Genomic DNA, 18,971 nt, shown 5'->3' with positions numbered 1-18,971 from the left:
CCCCTGCTGGTCCCCTAGAACCTGGTGAGCAGGTCCTGAAGCGAAAGAGAAGGCTACACAAGCTGGACGATCAGTGGGAAAGGTAACCCTACACCGTACTGCAGTCTGATCACGACAACCCGAAGGTGTGCGTAATCACCAAGGATGGAGGAGAAACCACTAGTACCGTCTCCAGAGACCACCTAAAAACGTGCCCCGAGCAACTACAAAGTGCAGAAGAGGATTAAAGTGACCTTGAACCCACAGAGGACAAGGAAGAGATGATCAGCACAGTTCTTGGGGAGTTCCCTCAGTCCTGGACTCGAATAAACGATGACATTCTGCATTTCCTGCAATCAATTCAGCAACAACCTACACCAGAGCAGGAAGGTGAAAAAGAACAAGCAGCCCCAGAGGCAGAAGAGCCTGTACCAGCAGCCCAGGAGAGTCAACCCTCTGCTGACAGTGAGCCTGCCATGCCTGCGGTAAGCCAAAGGACCCGCAGACAGCTGCCTGCCCTGCCAGTAAGTCTAGTCAGTGACTGCTCCCCGAGCGCTAGTGAGAAAAGCCGGGATAGACCACCACCAGACAGTGGGTTACGTAGGTCAACCCGAAGCACTAAGGGGCAAATACCAGCTCGCTGGAGAGTGTAGAGTGTAATAGCAAATGTAAATATCCTGTAAAATGTTGAATTGTTCAAGATATAATTGCATGACCAGTAACTACGCGTTTTCTTAGTTTCTTTCAGTTAAAACATGGACTAACAGGTTATGAACTGTGAGTAACGGGACTTCCCTGTACATATGTTTGGAGCTTAACCAGCGGAATGAATAAGGAGTGTCAAGGACTTGGGGCTACGGCAGACCCCACCTGGTTAGAGCTCCCCGTTGTTGTTGGTGAAATGGACACCCGGTCACAGACCACACTGTGACCTTAAGAACTCAACCTGTGCGTTGTTTGCTTCTACCTGCCTTATAATGTTTTTATGGTCATGCATATTACTCTGTTTCTTGTTTAGTCCCAGAGTAGTAAATTTTACTAGGGGGGAATGTGTCACCCTGGCCTCGATGCCACAAATGTATAATAAAGCTGTGTCTGAGAGCAAGGGGGGGGGGTTCTCTGGTCAGGGACCATTAGCATGCAGCACCTCCTGTCCCAGGCCAGTAGGGGGAGCAGGCTGCCCCTATAAAAGCTGGAACTCGGGGCAGGGTTAGAAAGGACTGGACAACCTGTCTCTGAAGTGAGAGGTGTCCCAGAGCAGGGACAGACAGTTGTGTTGCAGCCTAAGAGGCCGTGTGGCAGTAGGAGAGCCACGAGCCAGGGGCAAGAGGCGAAGTGAGCCTGTCCTGGCAGATAGAGAAACTAATCTACCAGACTTTGGTGTCTGAGGCTGTGAGGGTTCCAAGTCCTACAGCAAATAACCAGTCCGCAGGGGATTGTATGTTCCTTGGCCTAAGAAGCCCGGAGGTTCCGCCACAGCAGAAGGGACCAGCAAAGCCGTACCAGGCCGGGAGTAGAAAGGGACCCAAGTTGCAAGCCATACGGGCGAGAAGACACGGCGAGCTCAGGAACGTGGGCTATTACACCACGAGGAGGGAAATAGCCAGAAAGAGCGCAGAGAGCACGGTAGGCCTACACCCTCACCCTGATCACGGCCAGCTTCCCACTTGTTCTCAGACATCCAGGCCCCCTCCTAGCCGGGACTGTTTTTGGGTCGACTCACCTGTTCTAATAAAGACCCTGAACTGTTTAAGAGGCCTCCGTCTCCTAGCTATTGCGACCGGAATCATCCCCTCCATCATCCATCTATATACTGCCCTGGGGCCATACTCCTCCCGTGGGGAGTTGTACTATTCAGTGCTGCACATTTACATCTGCCCCAGCGGTCTGCACTGCAGCGGTGGTTAGCCCTGACCGCAATCCACGGGTGGCGTAGTCGGACATTGCAAAACATATAGTAGACTGCCACTGGTCTGACCACCCTGAGCCACGGACCGGGTTGCCACTACTACCCCCATTATTGCCCTGTTGCCCGGATCCGAGTGCCCCACGGCCCAGGGGGCGAGTCACTAATACTTGTGTTCATAAAATGTATATTATAATGTCAGTAATAGCCAACCACTGAGAACTTGGTATTTTTACTTCATTTTTAATCTTTCTTTTTGTGTTTTAAAATCTTATTTTCATTAGTTAATTTGTTCGTTTGCTTCTGTACATGAGATTGGAAGCTAATAGCATAAATTAATCCCTTTTGTAATAATATCTTGAAATAGTAGGTCATTTGTGTATGCCTAATCTTCCTATTCCCTCTTCACAATCTCTAAACGTTTTATACCTATCAAATAAATAACATTGTTATTTTGCTGTGTGCTCTGTCACCAATGCAATTGTTCAATCAACACACAAGGTATTATCAGAGGACTGTAATATTATTTTAATGCATACTTTGGAATCCTCCTTGGCTACCCCCATATTTTATACTTAAATGATAACAGATTTTGCTCTTCAATCTATTGCTGGAAACAATTACTAAGATAAAAGTGTTATTACTAAATCTTCAAAAGAAAAATAGTTACAAATTTGTTGTATAATGTAAAAATATGTGCGTCCTATGATGAAGTTCACCTTGGTAAATGTTTTTGGCATGTCATTATTATTGTTGCATTGGATTGTGTAAATCATAAAAAGGCAATGTTTTTAGATTTTCATATGACATTGTCTTCCTATCAACACATTTTTCTTCTACCTTTTTGTTTATTCCTGTTTAACGTGATACATCTTTTATGTCTCTAAAATATATGTTCTATATATAATTCATCTCTGTCTTAGGTTTTATTAACACTTTAAGGACCAAGGAATTTTTCATTTTTGCACTTTTGTTTTTTTTCATCTTCTTTAAAGAGCCATAACTTTTTTTTGTCAATATAGACATATGAGGGCTTGACTTTTTTGCAGGAAAAAAAAAGCCGTAGTTTTGCAATTCCACCATTTTTTTTTTACATCATTCAATGTGAGGTAAAAAATTATCTGGAAACATGGTTGTCTGCTGAAATTACAGTCTATTTTATTCTTTTTAAGTGATGGAAAAATTCAGAGTATTGTGAGAAAAACAAAATTGTGTATTGCCACCTTCCACGATCCATAGCATTTTTACTTTTTCTCTTGATTGAACTAAGTAAGGGCTTGTTTTTTTGTGCATTGAGCTGACATTTGCATTGACACAAATTTAGTGTGCATACATTGTTTTGATTGTTCATTATTACTATTTTTAGACATGCGAGTAGACAAAATAAATGCAATTCTGGCATTGATACAGTATATTTTTCCTCTTTGCGGTGTTTACCATAGGCGTTAATAATTTCAATATTTTGACAGATCATACTTTTAAAGTGCAGTCGTTTGAATTTTATATATTTTTTATATTACTTTTTTAGCCTTTTCAGGAGTCTTAGAGAGGGACATGGCATCTAAATGGTTAACAGCTGCGGCTGAAGCTAGACTCTGGCTGTGACTGTTAGAGACAGATGCCAGTTATGTAACACAGGCATCAGCGGTGCGTGGTGGGAGCTCAGCTCATGAGCCCCTTCCGCACATGCAGACCCGTTCCCAGGACCATAATTCACTTTCTATTAAGAAGGGAATAAGAAATAACCCTCTATAAGGAATATTGTGGTATACGAATATTGTATCCCCAGATGTTTTTTTATTTTATTGTATTGTTTGTTTTTTATTAAACATTTTTACAACATTACAAAACAAATTTATAGAATTAATAAACTAATAGAAAGATTTGCGTAAAACACAATTATCCAAGTTGTTTGTGTAATCTGCAAACAGGGACAGTAAGCAGAACTTAGTGATCGTGTAAATAAGCAAAATTGAAAAGAAAAATATATTTTCACACCGACCACAAATGAGATGAAATAGCACTTACAAAGCTGCATTTTTCAGCAATACAGTGGGGAAAAAAAGTATTTAGTCAGCCACCAATTATGCAAGTTCCCCCACTTAAAAAGATGAGAGAGGCATGTAGTTGACATCATAGGTAGACCTCAACTATGAGAGACAAAATGAGAAAACAAATCCTGAAAATCACATGGTCTGATTTGGAAAGAAATGTTTTTCAAATTTTGGTGGAAAATAAGCATTTGGTCAATTACAAAAGTTCATCTCAATACTTTGTTATATATCCTTTGTTGGCAATGACAGAGGTCAAACGTTTTCTGTAAGTCTTCACAAGGTTGGTACACACTGTTCCTGGTATGTTGGCCCATTCCTCCATGCAGATCTCCTCTAGAGGAGTGATGTTTTGGGGTTGTCGCTGGGCAACACGGACTTTCAACTCCCTCCAAAGCTTTTCTATAGGGTTTAGATCTAGAGACTGTCTAGGCCACTCCCGGACCTTGAAATGTTTCTTAAGAAGCCACTCCTTCGTTGCCCTGGCGGTGTGCTTGGGATCATTTTCATGCAGAAAGACCCAGCCACGTTTCATCTTCAATGCCCTTGCTGATGGAAGGAGGTTTGCACTCAAAATCTCACAATACATAGCCCCATTCATTCTTTCATGTACACGGATCAGTCGTCCTGGTCCCTTGGCAGAGAAACAACCCCAATGCATGATGTTTCCACCCCCATGCTTCACAGTAGGTATGGTGTTTTTTGGATGCAACTCAGCATTCTTTCTCCTCCAAACACGACGAGTTGTGTTCTTACCAAACAGTTCTACTTTGGTTTCATCTGAGCATATGACATTCTCCCAATACTCTTCTGGATCATCCAAATGCTCTGTAGCAAACTTCAGACGGGCCCGGACATGTACTGACTTAAGCAGGGGGACACGTCTGGCACTGCAGGATCTGAGTCCCTGGCGGCGTAGGTGTTACTAATGGTAGCCTGTGTAACATTGGTCCCAGCTTTCTGAAGGTCATTCACTAGTTCCTCCCATGTGATTCTGGGATTTTTTCTCACCATTCTTGAGATCATTTTGACACCACGGGGTGAGATTTTGTGTGGAGCCCCAGATTGAGGGAGATTATCAGTGGTCTAGTATGTCTTCCATTTTCTAATTATTGCTCCCACAGTTGATTTCTTCACACCAAGCTGCTTGCATATTGCAGATTCAGTCTTCCCAGCCTGGTGCAGGGCTACAATTTTGTTTCTGGTGTCCTTCGACAGCTCTTTGGTCTTCACCATAGTGGAGTTTGGAGTGTGACTGTTTGAGGTTGCGGACAGGTGTCTTTTATACTGATAACAAGTTCAAACAGGTGCCAGTATTACAGGTAATGAGTGGAGGACTGAGGAGCCTCTTAAAAAAGAAGTTACAGTCTGCGAGACCCAGACATCTTGCTTGTTTGTAATTGACCAAATGCTTATTTTCCACCAAAATTTGAAAAAAATGTCTTTCCAAATCAGACAATGTGATTTTCAGGATTAGTTTTCTCATTTTGTCTCTCATAGTTGAGGTCTACCTATGATGTCAATTACAGGCCTCTCTCATCTTTTTCAGTGGGAGAACTTGCACAATTGGTGGCTGACTAAATACTTTTTTTCCCCAACTGTACGAGATACAGGTGCATCTTACAAAATTAGAATATCATCAAAAAGTTAATTTATTTAAGTTCTACAATATAAACAGTGAAACTTATACATTACATAGAGTAATTACAAACAGAGTGATCTTTTTCAAGTGTTTATTTCTGTTAATGTTGATGATTATGGTTTACAGCCAATGAAAACACAAAAGTCATTATCTCAGTAAATTAGAATACTTTATAACAACAGCTTGAAAAATGATTTTAAAATCCGAAATGTTGCTACATCAATGCGGCGTGGAATGGAGGCGATCAGCCTGTGGCACTGCAGAGGTGTTGTGGAAGCCCAGGTTGCTTTGATAGCAGCCTTCAGCTCGTCTGCATTTTTGGGTCTGGTGTCTCTCATCTTCCTCCTGACAATACCCAATAGATTCTCTATAGGGTTAAGGTCAGGCGAGTTTGCTGGCCAAACAAGCACAGTGATACTGTTGTTTTTAAACCAGGTATTGGTACTTTTGGCAGTGTGGACAGGTGCCAAGTCCTGCTGGAGAATGAAATTTCCATCTCCAAAAAGCTTGTCGGCAGAGGGAAGCATGAAGTGATCTAAAACTTCCTGGAAGACGGCTGCGCTGACTTTGGTCTTGATAAAATATAGTGGACCTACACCACCAGATGACATGGCTCCCCAAACCATCACTTATTGTGGAAACTTCACACTAGACCTCAAGCAGCTTGGATTATGTGCCTCTCCACTCTTCCTCCAGACTCTGGGACCTTGATTTCCAAATGAAAATTGGAACTCTGGGACCTTGTGGAGTGTGTGAATGACTGCCTTCTGGACATCTGTCAAGTCAGCAGTCTTCCTCATGATTGTGAAGCCTACCGAAACAGACTAATGGACCTTTTAAAATGCGTAGGAAGCCTTTGCAGGTGTTTCGTGTTAATTATTCTAGTTTACTGAGATTATGATTTTTGTGCTTTCATTGGCTGTAAGCCATAATCATAAACGCTTGAAATAGATCACTCTGTTTGAAATTACTCTATATAATATAGGAGTTTCACTTTTTGTATTGAACAACTGAAATAAATTAACTTTTTGATGATATTCCAATTTTGTGAGATGCACCTGTATGTCATCTGCCTAACAAAGACCAGCAGAAGAAATTTGGTTTACATTTAAAGCACCACTCCAGCATTTTTTTTTATTGCAGTGATGAAGTGGTGTTTCCTGCACCTAGTATTATACCCACCAGACGCCATCTTCTAAAGTTATCAGCACCACTCTGGACATCTCCTGCACATTGTGACCTGCGATATCTGTCCAGTATTTGCTCGGCGAGCTAGATGTCACTTCTCAATGTAAGTCTATGAGAGCTAGAACAAGACTCTCAAACACTTACATTGAACACTGATAGCTTGTGACCATTACCTCTGTCTTCTGGTCAGTCAGAAGTTGCTGGTAAGTATGTTACTAGGGCAGGGAACTTACGTTATTGATGCCACTTGAGCAGTGTAATAAAAAAAGCTGCTTTGGTGCGTTAAAGAAAAGTGTAAATTAAATGTGAAAGAGAAGCTGGGGCCCATTTTTTCAAGCTGTAGAGGGGGGACATTAAAGGGAATCTGTCACCAGGTTTTTGCTTCCCCATCTGAGATCAGCATAAAATAGGGACAGAATTTGATTCCAGTGATGTATCACTTACTAGGCTGTGTTGTATTGATAAAATAACCACATTATTTGCTGAAGATTTACCAGTTCTCTGCATGCTGAGCTCTGTATAATTCCGCCCACACCACTGATTAGCAGCTTTCTATGTAAACTGTGCAAAGGCAGAAAGCTGTCAGTCAGTGGTGTGGGTGGGTTTATACAGAGCTCATGAATATGAAGAACTACCTGGCAGCAGGTTTATTAATCCTCTAGTGATACTTTTCTGCTGTTAAAACAGTGATTGTATAAAAACAACAGCAAGCAGGTGGCCATCGCTGAATCAGGGTCTCTGTCTCTACATTTTGATGCTCTCAGATTAGGTTGCAAAAACTGGCGACATATATCCTTTAAAGGTTATTCCCATTTTGCAAGATGTGCCAATTTGCTTCTTAATAAAAATATGCACCAATCCCTTGCTATGTACATTTTACTGATTTATTGTGTATAGCTTTTGTCTGAGTTACTGATCACGGCTGCAAGCTAACAATTGTGGCCAGACAAGCACAGTGCTTACAAGCTCTTTTCTATTAAATTTTATTTGATCAGAATCCAAACCCCCAGTTAATGAGCACCTTTTGCCTGGACAACCCCACAGCTTTATCAAATTATGATCCAATATAATAATAATATATAAAAGGTTAGCAGCTGTTTGCCTGACTTCAAGAAATTTTGTCTGAAAAATATCCACAGTATATGATACAAATTAAGATCAGTAATGTTTCCTACTTGAACAAAATTAGCTCTAATTTTTAAAGATCATCTTATCTGTAGTTTGTCTAAGGTTTGTCTTTGTATATTTTGATGTTTCTACTTGTTTGTCTTCCACTATTGTAAATTTAGAAACACAAAATGGAAAAATATAGTTTTTTAATCATTCACAGTAGCTAATGAAGAAACTTAGAAAGTTCAGTTCAACAATAATAAACAACCAAAGTAATTTGGTTCAGATGGTTTTGCATAATATTTCATAACTTTATTCTTTATTAAATAACTTACATTAATATAATTATCATTCTTTGTTCACTTATATTTATGTTTACTTAATTAAGTAATCAAATGTATTTTTATTTTAGTTACCCTAATAAAGGAAATTGTTTGATCTGTGTCTTTATATTAGTTTCATAACAGAATTAAGGGCACTGTGAAAGGATGACCAATATTTCCTTAGTCTCTGAATTTATTATATTAGGTTTGTCTACTAATCCAAAATTGGAAACAATCATTTTCATTTTGTTCTTGATCATTTACACAGTGGCTTTGATGGGTAATTTAATTATCTTTCTGCTCTCCATTTTTGACTCTGGTCTTAACACTCCAATGTACTTCTTCTTAGGATTTTTGTCATTTCTTGACATATGTTGTACATCAGCCACCGTTCCTAAAATTCTAACAGACTATGTGACAAAATCAAAGATGATTTCATACTATGGATGTGTTGCTCAGTTATTCTTCTTCACTTGGTCCATGGGTATCGAGCTTTTGCTGCTTACCGTTATGGCTTATGACCGATACATTGCAATCCGAAATCCATTGCGTTACACAACCATAATCAATCATAAAGTTTGTATCCATATAGCAATTACTATCACTATTCTTGGTTCTCTGAATTCAATGACACATACATATTGCACCTTTCGGCTTCCATACTGTGGTGATAATAAGATTAATCATTTTTTTTGTGAGATAATGCCTTTGCTGAAACTTGCATGTGGAGACACATACATAAATGAGATTGTGGTATTTACTGCTGATTTCATCCTTGGCATTTGCTGTTTTTGCCTAACCTGTATTTCTTACGTATTTATAATTAACACAATACTAAAAATACGGTCTGCTGAAGGAAAACGAAAAGCCTTTTCCACTTGTGCTTCCCACATAATAATTATATCCATGTATTATGGGGCTGTTATTTTCACCTACATAAGACCTCGCTCTAGTCTCTCTTTAGAAAAAGACAAAATAGTGTCTGCTTTATATGCTGTAATAACACCAACACTGAACCCTATAATATATAGCCTAAGGAATAAAGAAGTGAAAGATGCATTTAAAAGGACTATTAAGAGACTGGTACAGCATACGAATAAAAATATGACATAACAAATGAGTAGCATCTAATGACTCAGTGTTTTATTCATTTTTATTGTGTATTTTTTATTTAATATTATTTATTTTACAGTACATCTTTAGTTTGAAATATCTAACCAGCGCATTACAGTGTTTATAGTTAATCTAGCCGATGGCAACTCATCATGTCAAGGAGAATCTGCTTTGTACGGACAAGGAGAAGCAATTGTAAAACAACTGTCTGTAGATGAATTTCTCTTTCTTTTGGAAGAGTCTGTGGCTTTACTGTGTAGGGATTCACGCTGTCAGGTATGCAGTATAACGCTAGTGGGTGTGGACCCACTGCGTCACGTACCAGGCTTACCGTGGAGGAGCATAACTAAGTGACTACCTGGTATTCACTAGAGCCTCTGATAGTCAGGATAGGCTTGGCCACAGGTAGTCATCAGGTACCACTCCCGGGAAGCCTCTGGGTCTACAGCACCTGACAGGCGGGTTAGAGACACAGGTATGAGGTACAGGAAGATGAAGGCAAAGTTGTTGTCAGACAATCCGGTCAGGGCAGAAAGCACAGGATTAGAGTATAAAGAATAGGCATGAGCGAACATTTCAATGTTCGGTTCGGAAAAGTTTGCCGAACAAATTGATATTCGCTGAATTTATTCGCCGAATGTTCGTCAAACATTTCCGAATCCCATAGGAGTCAATGGGGGGGACAAAAAAATGTATATACAACACCTAGAAACAGGACCAAAACACATCAAATTAGGCATAGAAACCAGGGAAGTGCCATCAATTGACCCAGAGTACAAGAACTATAATTATTATTACTGTGACAGCGACATTTATTCAGTTGTGCTTTACAAGTCAAAAGGGGTCAGCGACTGGTACAACAGGAGAGAGGACCCTGCCTGCGAGGGCACACTGTCATGGATGTGGTTTGTGGAACCACTGTGCCACGGACACCGGAGAGCCTGGAGGGGCGTGACTAAGCGAGCACCGGACTGTTCACTAGAGCCTCTGATTGTGAGGTTAGATTTGGCTCCCGATGAATGCCAGGTACCACTGCAGGACAGACCAACAGATGCGCAGCAGCTGGACCCAGTAGGACAGACTAGATGGTGCAACAGGCAGAGTCTGTATCAGAGTGCAGCAGGTAGAGTCTGTATCAGGAGTGCAGCAGGCAGAATCTGTATCAGAGTGCAGCAGGCAAAGTCTGTATCAGAGTGCAGCAGGCAGAGTCTGTATCAGGAGTGCAGCAGGCAGAGTCTGTATCAGGAGTGCAGCAGGCAGAGTCTGTATCAGAAGTGCAGCAGGCAGAGTCTGTATCAGGAGTGCAGCAGGCAGAGTCTGTATCAGGAGTGCAGCAGGCAGAGTCTGCATCAGAGTTCAGCAGGCAGAGTCTATATCAGGAGTGCAGAAGGTGGAGTCTGTATCAGAGTGCAGCAGGCAGAGTCTCTATCAGGAGTGCAGCAGGCAGAGTCTGTATCAGGAGTGCAGCAGACGGAGTCTGTATCATGAGTGCAGCAGGCAGAGTCTGTACAGGAGTGCAACAGACAGAGTCTGCATCAGAGTTCAGCAGGCAGAGTCTATATCAGGAGTGCATCAGGCGGAGTCTGTATCAGGAGTGCAGCAGACGGAGTCTGTATCAGGAGTGCAGCAGGCGGAGTCTGTATCAGGAGTGCAGCAGGCGGAGTCTGAATCAGGAGAGCAGCAGACGGAGTCTGTATAAGGAGTGCAGCAGGCAGAGTCTGCATCCGGAGTGCAGCAGGCAGAGTCTGCATCAGGAGTGCAGCAGGCAGAGTCTGCATCAGGAGTGCAGCAGGCAGAGTCTGCATCAGGAGTGCAGCAGGCAGAGTCTGTATCAGGAGTGCAGCAGGCAGAGTCTGTTTAAGAGTGCAGCAGGCAGAGTCTGTATCAGGAGTGCAGCAGGCAGAGTCTGTATCAGGAGTGCAGCAGGCAGAGTCTGTATCAGGAGTGCAGCAGGCAGAGTCTGTATCAGAGTGCAGCAGGCAGAGTCTGTATCAGGAGTGCAGCAGGCAGAGTCTGTATCAGGAGTGCAGCAAGGACTGGTACGCCACCTTACACAACTTAGACTGCAGAACAGGAAGGTTCAATTACAGCCAACTCAATAGATGGAGACCCAATCAGGATTCCCCACATTTAAAAAAATGAGTGGCAGACGCCAGCAAAGTGGCATCAATTTCATTACTGTAGAAATAGTGTAAATAAGAGCCATACCTCTTCCAGTACAGCCAACACAGGAGATGGAGACCTAACCAGGAGTATTCACATTGCCCTAAATGAGGGCCTAACGGCACCGAAGTGGCATCAATGTAATCAGACTGCAAGTAGTTTAACACATACCCATACCTGTGTCACTACAGCCAACCCAAGAGATGCAGACTCAATCGGAAGTGTTTACATTTAAAAAAATAGGGCCTAAGACCACCATTTCCATGGCCAACATATTGGAGATGGTGGAGTTCAACCTCTTAGCTTTGTCATGTGTAGGGTGAAACAATCTTTTACGTGACCACAACAGCGGGATTGAGGGCTGGCTGCAGTGCTGAGAGAGGGCAGAGTACGGTGAAATGGACAAATTGATAGACAGTGAGTGAGGTGCAGGCGGAGATGTTACGGTGGATTGAGAAATGTGTGGTGTGCTCAGAGAAACAAACACAGCAGGCAAGTCCGCTTCACTTACAGCTGACGGGCTGTCAGCCTAACTGCAGCGGGTATACAGCTGGTTCTGTCGGACACCTGTGTGACACAACCTGGCACAGTAACAGAAGAGGAGGAAGAGCAGCAGAGGTGTTTGATGGGGTGGCTGATGGTTGTTTATTGAAAATCAATTTAGAGTTTACCATGTTTGTGTACCCGTTTGGGGAGAATAATATCTGAACCAAATGCTCAATTTCACTGCAGTATAACTATAGAAATGCATGGAGACTAAAACCTCTTCCACTTCAGTGAATCCAATGGATGGAGACTAGTGTTGAGCGAGCACTAAAATGCTCGGGTGCTCGAAGCTCGGGCTGAGCTCGCCGTGATACTCGGGTGCTCGACCCGAGCAACGAGCCCAATGTTAGTCTATGGGAGACCCGAGCATTTTTGGCGCGGCACCCCCGGCAGTCTTTTAAAAGCCTAACAAGTGCCCAAAACGATAGTGACAGTGCTCAAATGACATGGGGACAGCATGGGGATCGCCCCAGGAAGCATTTCTGACGCCCAGGTCACTGTTGTCAACAACGTGGTCAGAGGTATTAAGCCACTTTTAAGGGCTCACAATAAAATGTTCAAAAACGAAACTAAAACTGCTTTCCTGTGAAATATGTTAAGGAAGTTCCTTTCCAGGGTAAAGAAGACTTGTGTATAAGGTAAAATAAATAACCCCCCCAAAAAAATACTCCTCCACACGTTGGGCTATGTTCACAAGTAGCATTTTTTATGCGTTTTTGCACTTTTGTATTGCTTTCAACCGTGACAAATGCATTCACCGTGAAATGTCATTTTAACATTTTACAACCTTATCTGGCCATGTGCTGTGTGACACATGCATACAGTGCTGAAAAGACATGGGAACAGCATGGGGAAGACCCCTGGAAGCATCTCTGACACCCAGGTCACTGCCTAAAAGTGTGCCCATCAGAAGTCATCCTTGCCGCATCAGAAGATGCAGACTTGCAACTATCCCTGTGCCCAGGGCACTGTTCAATTGTACCTCCCCCATTCCCTTGCAATGCAAGCGCAAATATGCAGCCAACCACCCACCCCCAGGCTGCAATACCATACTGCTTGCTTGCACTTGAAATTGTGCCTTTTAGGCATGTGGAGGCGGAATCTGGCCACCACGTCATGGCTGCGTTGGTGGCCTGGAATCCATACTCAGTCCCCAGCCGCCCGGTGGCCGGGTGTCCACACTCGGTCCCCAGCCGCCAGGGGGCGGCCGGGTGTCCATACTCGGTCCCCAGCCGCTCCGCGGCCGGGTGTCCACACATGGTCCCCAGCCGCCTGGGGGCAGCCGGGTGTCCATAAACGGTCCCCAGCCGCCCCTATTTCTCCTGTCAACTTCCCCCCACACACTTTTCTTAGCCCGGCCTGCTTTAGGGCAGCAATGGACGAGACCACCAGAGAACCAGACTCCTCTTGTGGGCCCTGGCTTCTCCATCAGGGGAGTTGAGAGTGCCAAGGTGAGGAGCATGATGATGATGATAGAAGTTAGCATCTGCTTTGTTTTCTTTTAGTGCAAGCATAAGTGTGCAGCCTGCCACCCACCCACCCCCAGGCTGCAATGCCATACTGCTAGCTTGCACTTGAAATGGGGCCTTTTAGTTTGGAGGAGGCCGAAGCTGGCCACTACCTCATGGCTGCTTCGGCAGCGAGGTATCCATACTCAGTCCCCAGCCGACCCTATTTGTCCCGGTGTGCCTTATACATAAGATTAAGCGCGTATACCAAAACATTACCTGTGCCCTCCCCAGTGCATTTAGTGGGAAGGACAGCCTATTCCGCTGTAGTGTGTGCATGCCAAACCCCTGTTCATGGTACATGTGAAGATGCCTCCCACCCAGCAACTGTCGTTGCAGTCTTGCAACTATCCCCGTTCAAGTCCTTGTCCCAGGGCAGTGTTCAATTGTACCTCTCCCATTCCTTGCAATGCAAGCACAAGTATGCAGCCTGCCACCCACCCACCCCCAGGCTGCAATACCATACTGCTTGCTTGCTTGCACTTGAAATTGGGCCTTTTAGGCATGTGGAGGTGAAATCTGGCCACCACATCATGGCTGTGTTGGCGGCCTGGAATCCATACTCAGTCCCCAGCCGCCCGGCGGCCGGGTGTCCACACTTGGTCCCCAGCCGCCAGGGGGCAGCCGGGTGTCCATACTCGGTCCCCAGCCGCCCCGCGGCCGGGTGTCCACATGATCCCCAGCCGCCTGGGGGCAGCCGGGTGTCCATAAACGGTCCTCAGCCGCCCCTATTTCTCCTTGGAACATCCCCCCACACACTTTTCTTAGCCAGGCCAGCTTTAGGGCAGCATTGGACGAGCCCACCAGAGAACCAGACTCCTCCGGTGGGCCCTGGCTTCTCCATCAGGGGAGTTGAGAGTGCCAAGGTGAGGACCATGATGATGATGATACAAGTTAGCATCTGCTTTGTTTTCTTGGAATGCAAGCGCATGTATGCAGTAGCGGCTAGGCCTGAGGTGGTCAGCGTTTTGGCGCATATCCTACCTCCTCCGAGGATTGCTGGATGTTTTCCTGCTACTATTCCAGTTCTATGACTCCCGTTAAAACAAAGCTTCAGGTGATAAATGATGGATGAGGTAGTGGCAAAGGAGAAAGAGCAGGAGGAACAGGGACCATTCACATCAATATCAGACCAGTCTACCACATATGTCTTGTAGGATATGTTTCTGTAACAAAAGGAGCAGTTCGGCTACACAGTTATAGGGCATACAGTGAGTGCAATGCCTACCAAAAATTTTGAGGCACTCCAATGCCCCTTGGAAATGACATTGGAGGTCAGAGGGCCTTAACTAAACCGTTTTTTCCATTTATAGCAACTGGGTCTCCTGTACACTGTTAGCCTAAGCAGTGAATGGAAGGCTTTCCAAAAATTATGAGGAACTGCAATGCCACTTGAAACAGACATGGATTACAGTGTACTAAAAACCTTCTACCCATTATTGGGGAGTGGGTCTCTCTTAGTTTTCGCCTTTGCATTGAAAAGCAAAAGCTGACTAAAATTAGGAGGAAATGCAATGCCCGTTGGAAGAGTCGTGGAGGTTAGAGGTAATTAAAAACAACATTTCAATGCCCCTTGGAAGAGCTGTGGAGTTCAGAGTGCCTTAAGAAGACGCTTTTAATGCCCCTTTGAAGAGACGTGGAGGTCACAGTAGCTTAACAAGACGGTTTTAATGCCCCTCAGAAAAGACGTGGGGGTCCCAGTAGCTTAACAAGATGGTTTCAATGCCCCTTGGAAGAGACGTGGAGGTCACAGTAGATTAACAAGACGGTTTTAATGCCCCTCGGAAAAGAGGTGGAGGTCGCAGTAGCTTAACAAGACGGTTTTAATGCCCCTCGGAAAAGACGTGGAGGTCCCAGTAGCTTAACAAGACGGTTTGAATGCCCCTTGGAACAGACGTGGAGGTCACAGTAGCTTAACAAGACGCTTTTAATGCCCCTTACAAGAGCCATACAGTACAGCATCTTATAAATATTATTCCCATTATTGGGGAGTGGGTCTCCCATAGTATTTGCTTATGCCTTCCAAGCAAAAGCTTCCAAAAATTAGGATGGAGCAACTTGCAATGCCCCTTACAAGAGCCATGCAGTACAGTATATTACAAACATAAGTCCCAATATTGGGTAGTGGGTCTCCCATAGTATTTGCTTATGCCTTCCAAGCAAAAGCTTCCAAAAATTAGGAGGAAATGCAATGCCCGTTCGAAGACTCGTGGAGATCCCAGTAGCTTAACAAGACGGTTTTAATGCCCCTTACAAGAGACGTGGAGGTCAGAGTAGCATAACAAGACACTTTTAATACCCCTTACAAGAGCCATACATTACAGCGTCTTAAAAATATTATTCCCATTATTGGGGAGTGGGTCTCCCATATTATTTGCTTATGCCTTCCAAGCAAAAGCTTCCAAAAATTAAGACGAAGCAACTTGCAATGCCCCTTACAAGAGCCATGCAGTACAGCATATTACAAACATAACTCCCATTATTGGGGAGTGGGTCTCCCATAGTATTTGCTTATGCCTTCCAAGCAAAAGCTTCCAAAAATTAAGACGAAGCAACTTGCAATGTCCCTTACAAGAGCCATGCAGTACAGCATATTACAAACATAAGTCCCATTATTGGGGAGTGGGTCTCCCATAGTATTTGCTTATGCCTTCCAAGCAAAAGCTTCCCAAAATTAAGACGGAGCAACTTGCAATGCACCTTACAAGAGCCATGCAGTACAGCATATTACAAACATTATTCCCATTATTGGGGAGTGGGTCTCCCATAGTATTTGCTTATGCCTTCCAAGCAAAAGCTTCCAAAAATTAGGACGGAGCAACCTGCAATGCCCCTTACAAGAGCCATGCAGTACAGCATATTACAAACATAAGTCCCATTATTGGGGAGTGGGTCTCCCATAGTATTTGCTTATGCCTTCCAAGCAAAAGCTTCCAAAAATTAGGTGGAAATGCAATGCCCGTTAGAAGACTCATGGAGGTCCCAGTAGCTTAACAAGACGGTTTTAATGCCCCTTACAAGAGACGTGGAGGTCAGAGTAGTATAATAAGACACTTTTAATACCCCTTACAAGAGCCATACAGTACAGCATCTTATAAATATTATTCCCATTATTGGGGAGTGGGTCTCCCATAGTATTTGCTTATGCCTTCCAAGCAAAAGCTTCCAAAAATTAAGACGAAGCAACTTGCAATGCCCCTTACAAGAGCCATGCAGTACAGCATATTACAAACATAAGTCCCATTATTGGGGAGTGGGTCTCCCATAATATTTGCTTATGCCTTCCAAGCAAAAGCTTCCAAAAATTAGGATGGATCAACTTGCAATGCCCATTACAAGAGCCATGCAGTACAGCATATTACAAACATTAGTCCCATTATTGGGGAGTGGGTCTCCCAAAGTATTTACTTATGCCTTCCAAGCAAAAGCTTCCCAAAATTAAGACGGAGCAACTTGCAATGCCCCTTACAAGAGCTATGCAGTACAGCATATTACAAACATTATTCCCATTATTGGGGAGTAGGTCTCCCATAGTATTTGCTTATGCCTTCCAAGCAAAAGCTTCCAAAAAATAGGACGGAGCAACTTGCAATGCCCCTTACAAGAGCCATGCAGTACAGCATATTACAAACATAAGTCCCATTATTGGGGAGTGGGTCTCCCATAGTATTTGCTTATGCCTTCCAAGCAAAAGCTTCCAAAAATTAGGACGGAGCAACTTGCAATGCCCCTTACAAGAGCCATGCAGTACAGCATATTACAAACATAAGTCCCATTATTGGGGAGTGGGTCTCCCATAGTATTTGCTTATGCCTTCCAAGCAAAAGCTTCCAAAAATTAGGACGGAGCAACTTGCAATGCCCCTTAGAAGAGCCATGCAGTACAGCATATTACAAACATAAGTCCCATTATTGGGGAGTGGGTCTCCCATAGTATTTGCTTATGCCTTCCAAGCAAAAGCTTCCAAAAATTAGGAGGAAATGCAATGCCCGTTCGAAGACTCGTGGAGGTCCCAGTAGCTTAACAAGACGGTTTTAATGCCCCTTACAAGAGACGTGGAGGTCAGAGTGGTATAACAAGACGCTTTTAATGCCCCTTACAAGAGACGAGGAGGTCAGAGTGGTATAACAAGACGCTTTTAATGCCCCTTACAAGAGACAAGGAGGTCAGAGTGGTATAACAAGACGCTTTTAATGCCCCTTACAAGAGACGTGGAGGTCAGAGTGGTATAACAAGACGCTTTTAATGCCCCTTACAAGAGACATGGAGGTCAGAGTGGTATAACAAGACGCTTTTAATGCCCCTTACAAGAGCCAAACAGTACAGCATCCTAAAAATGTTATTCCCATTATTGGGGAGTGGGTCTCCCACAGTCTTTGCTTATGCCTTCCAAGCAAAAGCTGACAAAAATAAGGACGGAGGAACTTTCAATAATGGCAACACGGCCCACGGTCACCCTGGTGGTATACTGGTGGTGGAGGCTGAGGATAAGGAGAAGAGCAAAATACAGCTGAAATGAGGAAGCGTATACCCATGTGTGGGTGTGAAGCGGTGCATGTGAATACACCTCCCGAAATAACACAGTGGATTTGACTTTATGTTACTCTGCTGTCATTTGGTGGTGATGAGAAGTCTGGCCCAATCCAGCCCTTGTTCATTTTGATAAGGGTCAGCTTGTCAACATTGTCAGTTGATAGGCGAGTTCGCTTATCAGTTATAATTCCCCCAGCGGCACTAAAAACACGCTCCGATAACACGCTAGCGGCAGGGCAGGCCAAGACCTCCAAGGCTTACAGATTGAGTTCATTCCAAGCGTCCAGTTTGGATACCCAATATATAAAAGGCACAGAGGTATCACAGAGGACGCTGGTATGGTCGGCAAGGTACTCCCTCACCATCTTTTGAAACTTTCCACTCCTTGTGAGAGTACCCCGTGCCTCAGGGCCTGTAAGCTGGGCGGGTCTCAGAAAACTGTCCCAGAGCGTTGACAGTGTTCCCCTGCCTCTGCTGGATTGGAGTTGCGTCTCTCTCGCCTGTACGCCTTGGTTTGGCAACGAACTGTGACCTCTGCTGCTAGTGTGTTCAGATGGGAATTTTTTTAACAGTTCTGCAGCAAAGGCCTTCTGGTACTGCCCCATTTTTGTAGACCTCTCCACCTCAGGAATAAGAGAGTGAAAGTTCTCCTTGTAGCGGGGGTATTAAAGTGTCACCAACCAGTAATGACTGTCACCCAACATTTTGACAACGCAAGGGTCACGGTTAAGGCAGCGTAACATAAAGTCAGCCATGCGTGCCAGACTGGTAACGGGAAAGACTTCCGTGTCCTCACCAAGATGATGACTGACCATGCTCTCCTCCTGCTCCTCTTCCTCCCCTGTCCTCAGGCCACCCACGCTGAACCGACGGTATGACAGTTGTACAGGTACTACCGTCTACAGTGCA

General features: G+C 44.1%; 1 protein-coding gene across 1 annotated transcript; it reads left to right on the top strand.

The window, feature by feature from the left end:
• Positions 1–8,364: 8,364 nt before the first annotated feature.
• LOC141166743 (olfactory receptor 13G1-like) lies at positions 8,365–14,686 on the top strand. The gene is made up of 2 exons (XM_073653720.1): positions 8,365–9,282; positions 14,666–14,686. The coding sequence occupies exons 1-2, from the start codon at positions 8,365–8,367 to the stop codon at positions 14,684–14,686; spliced, it is 939 nt and encodes a 312-aa protein (XP_073509821.1).
• Positions 14,687–18,971: the final 4,285 nt, after the last annotated feature.

This window comes from Phyllobates terribilis, unplaced genomic scaffold (assembly GCF_046119375.1).
Source record: "Phyllobates terribilis strain yellow unplaced genomic scaffold, ASM4611937v1 Scaffold_1__5_contigs__length_1240528914, whole genome shotgun sequence".
Lineage (NCBI taxonomy): Eukaryota > Metazoa > Chordata > Amphibia > Anura > Dendrobatidae > Phyllobates > Phyllobates terribilis.
This window is presented reverse-complemented; position numbering and strand designations above follow the sequence as displayed.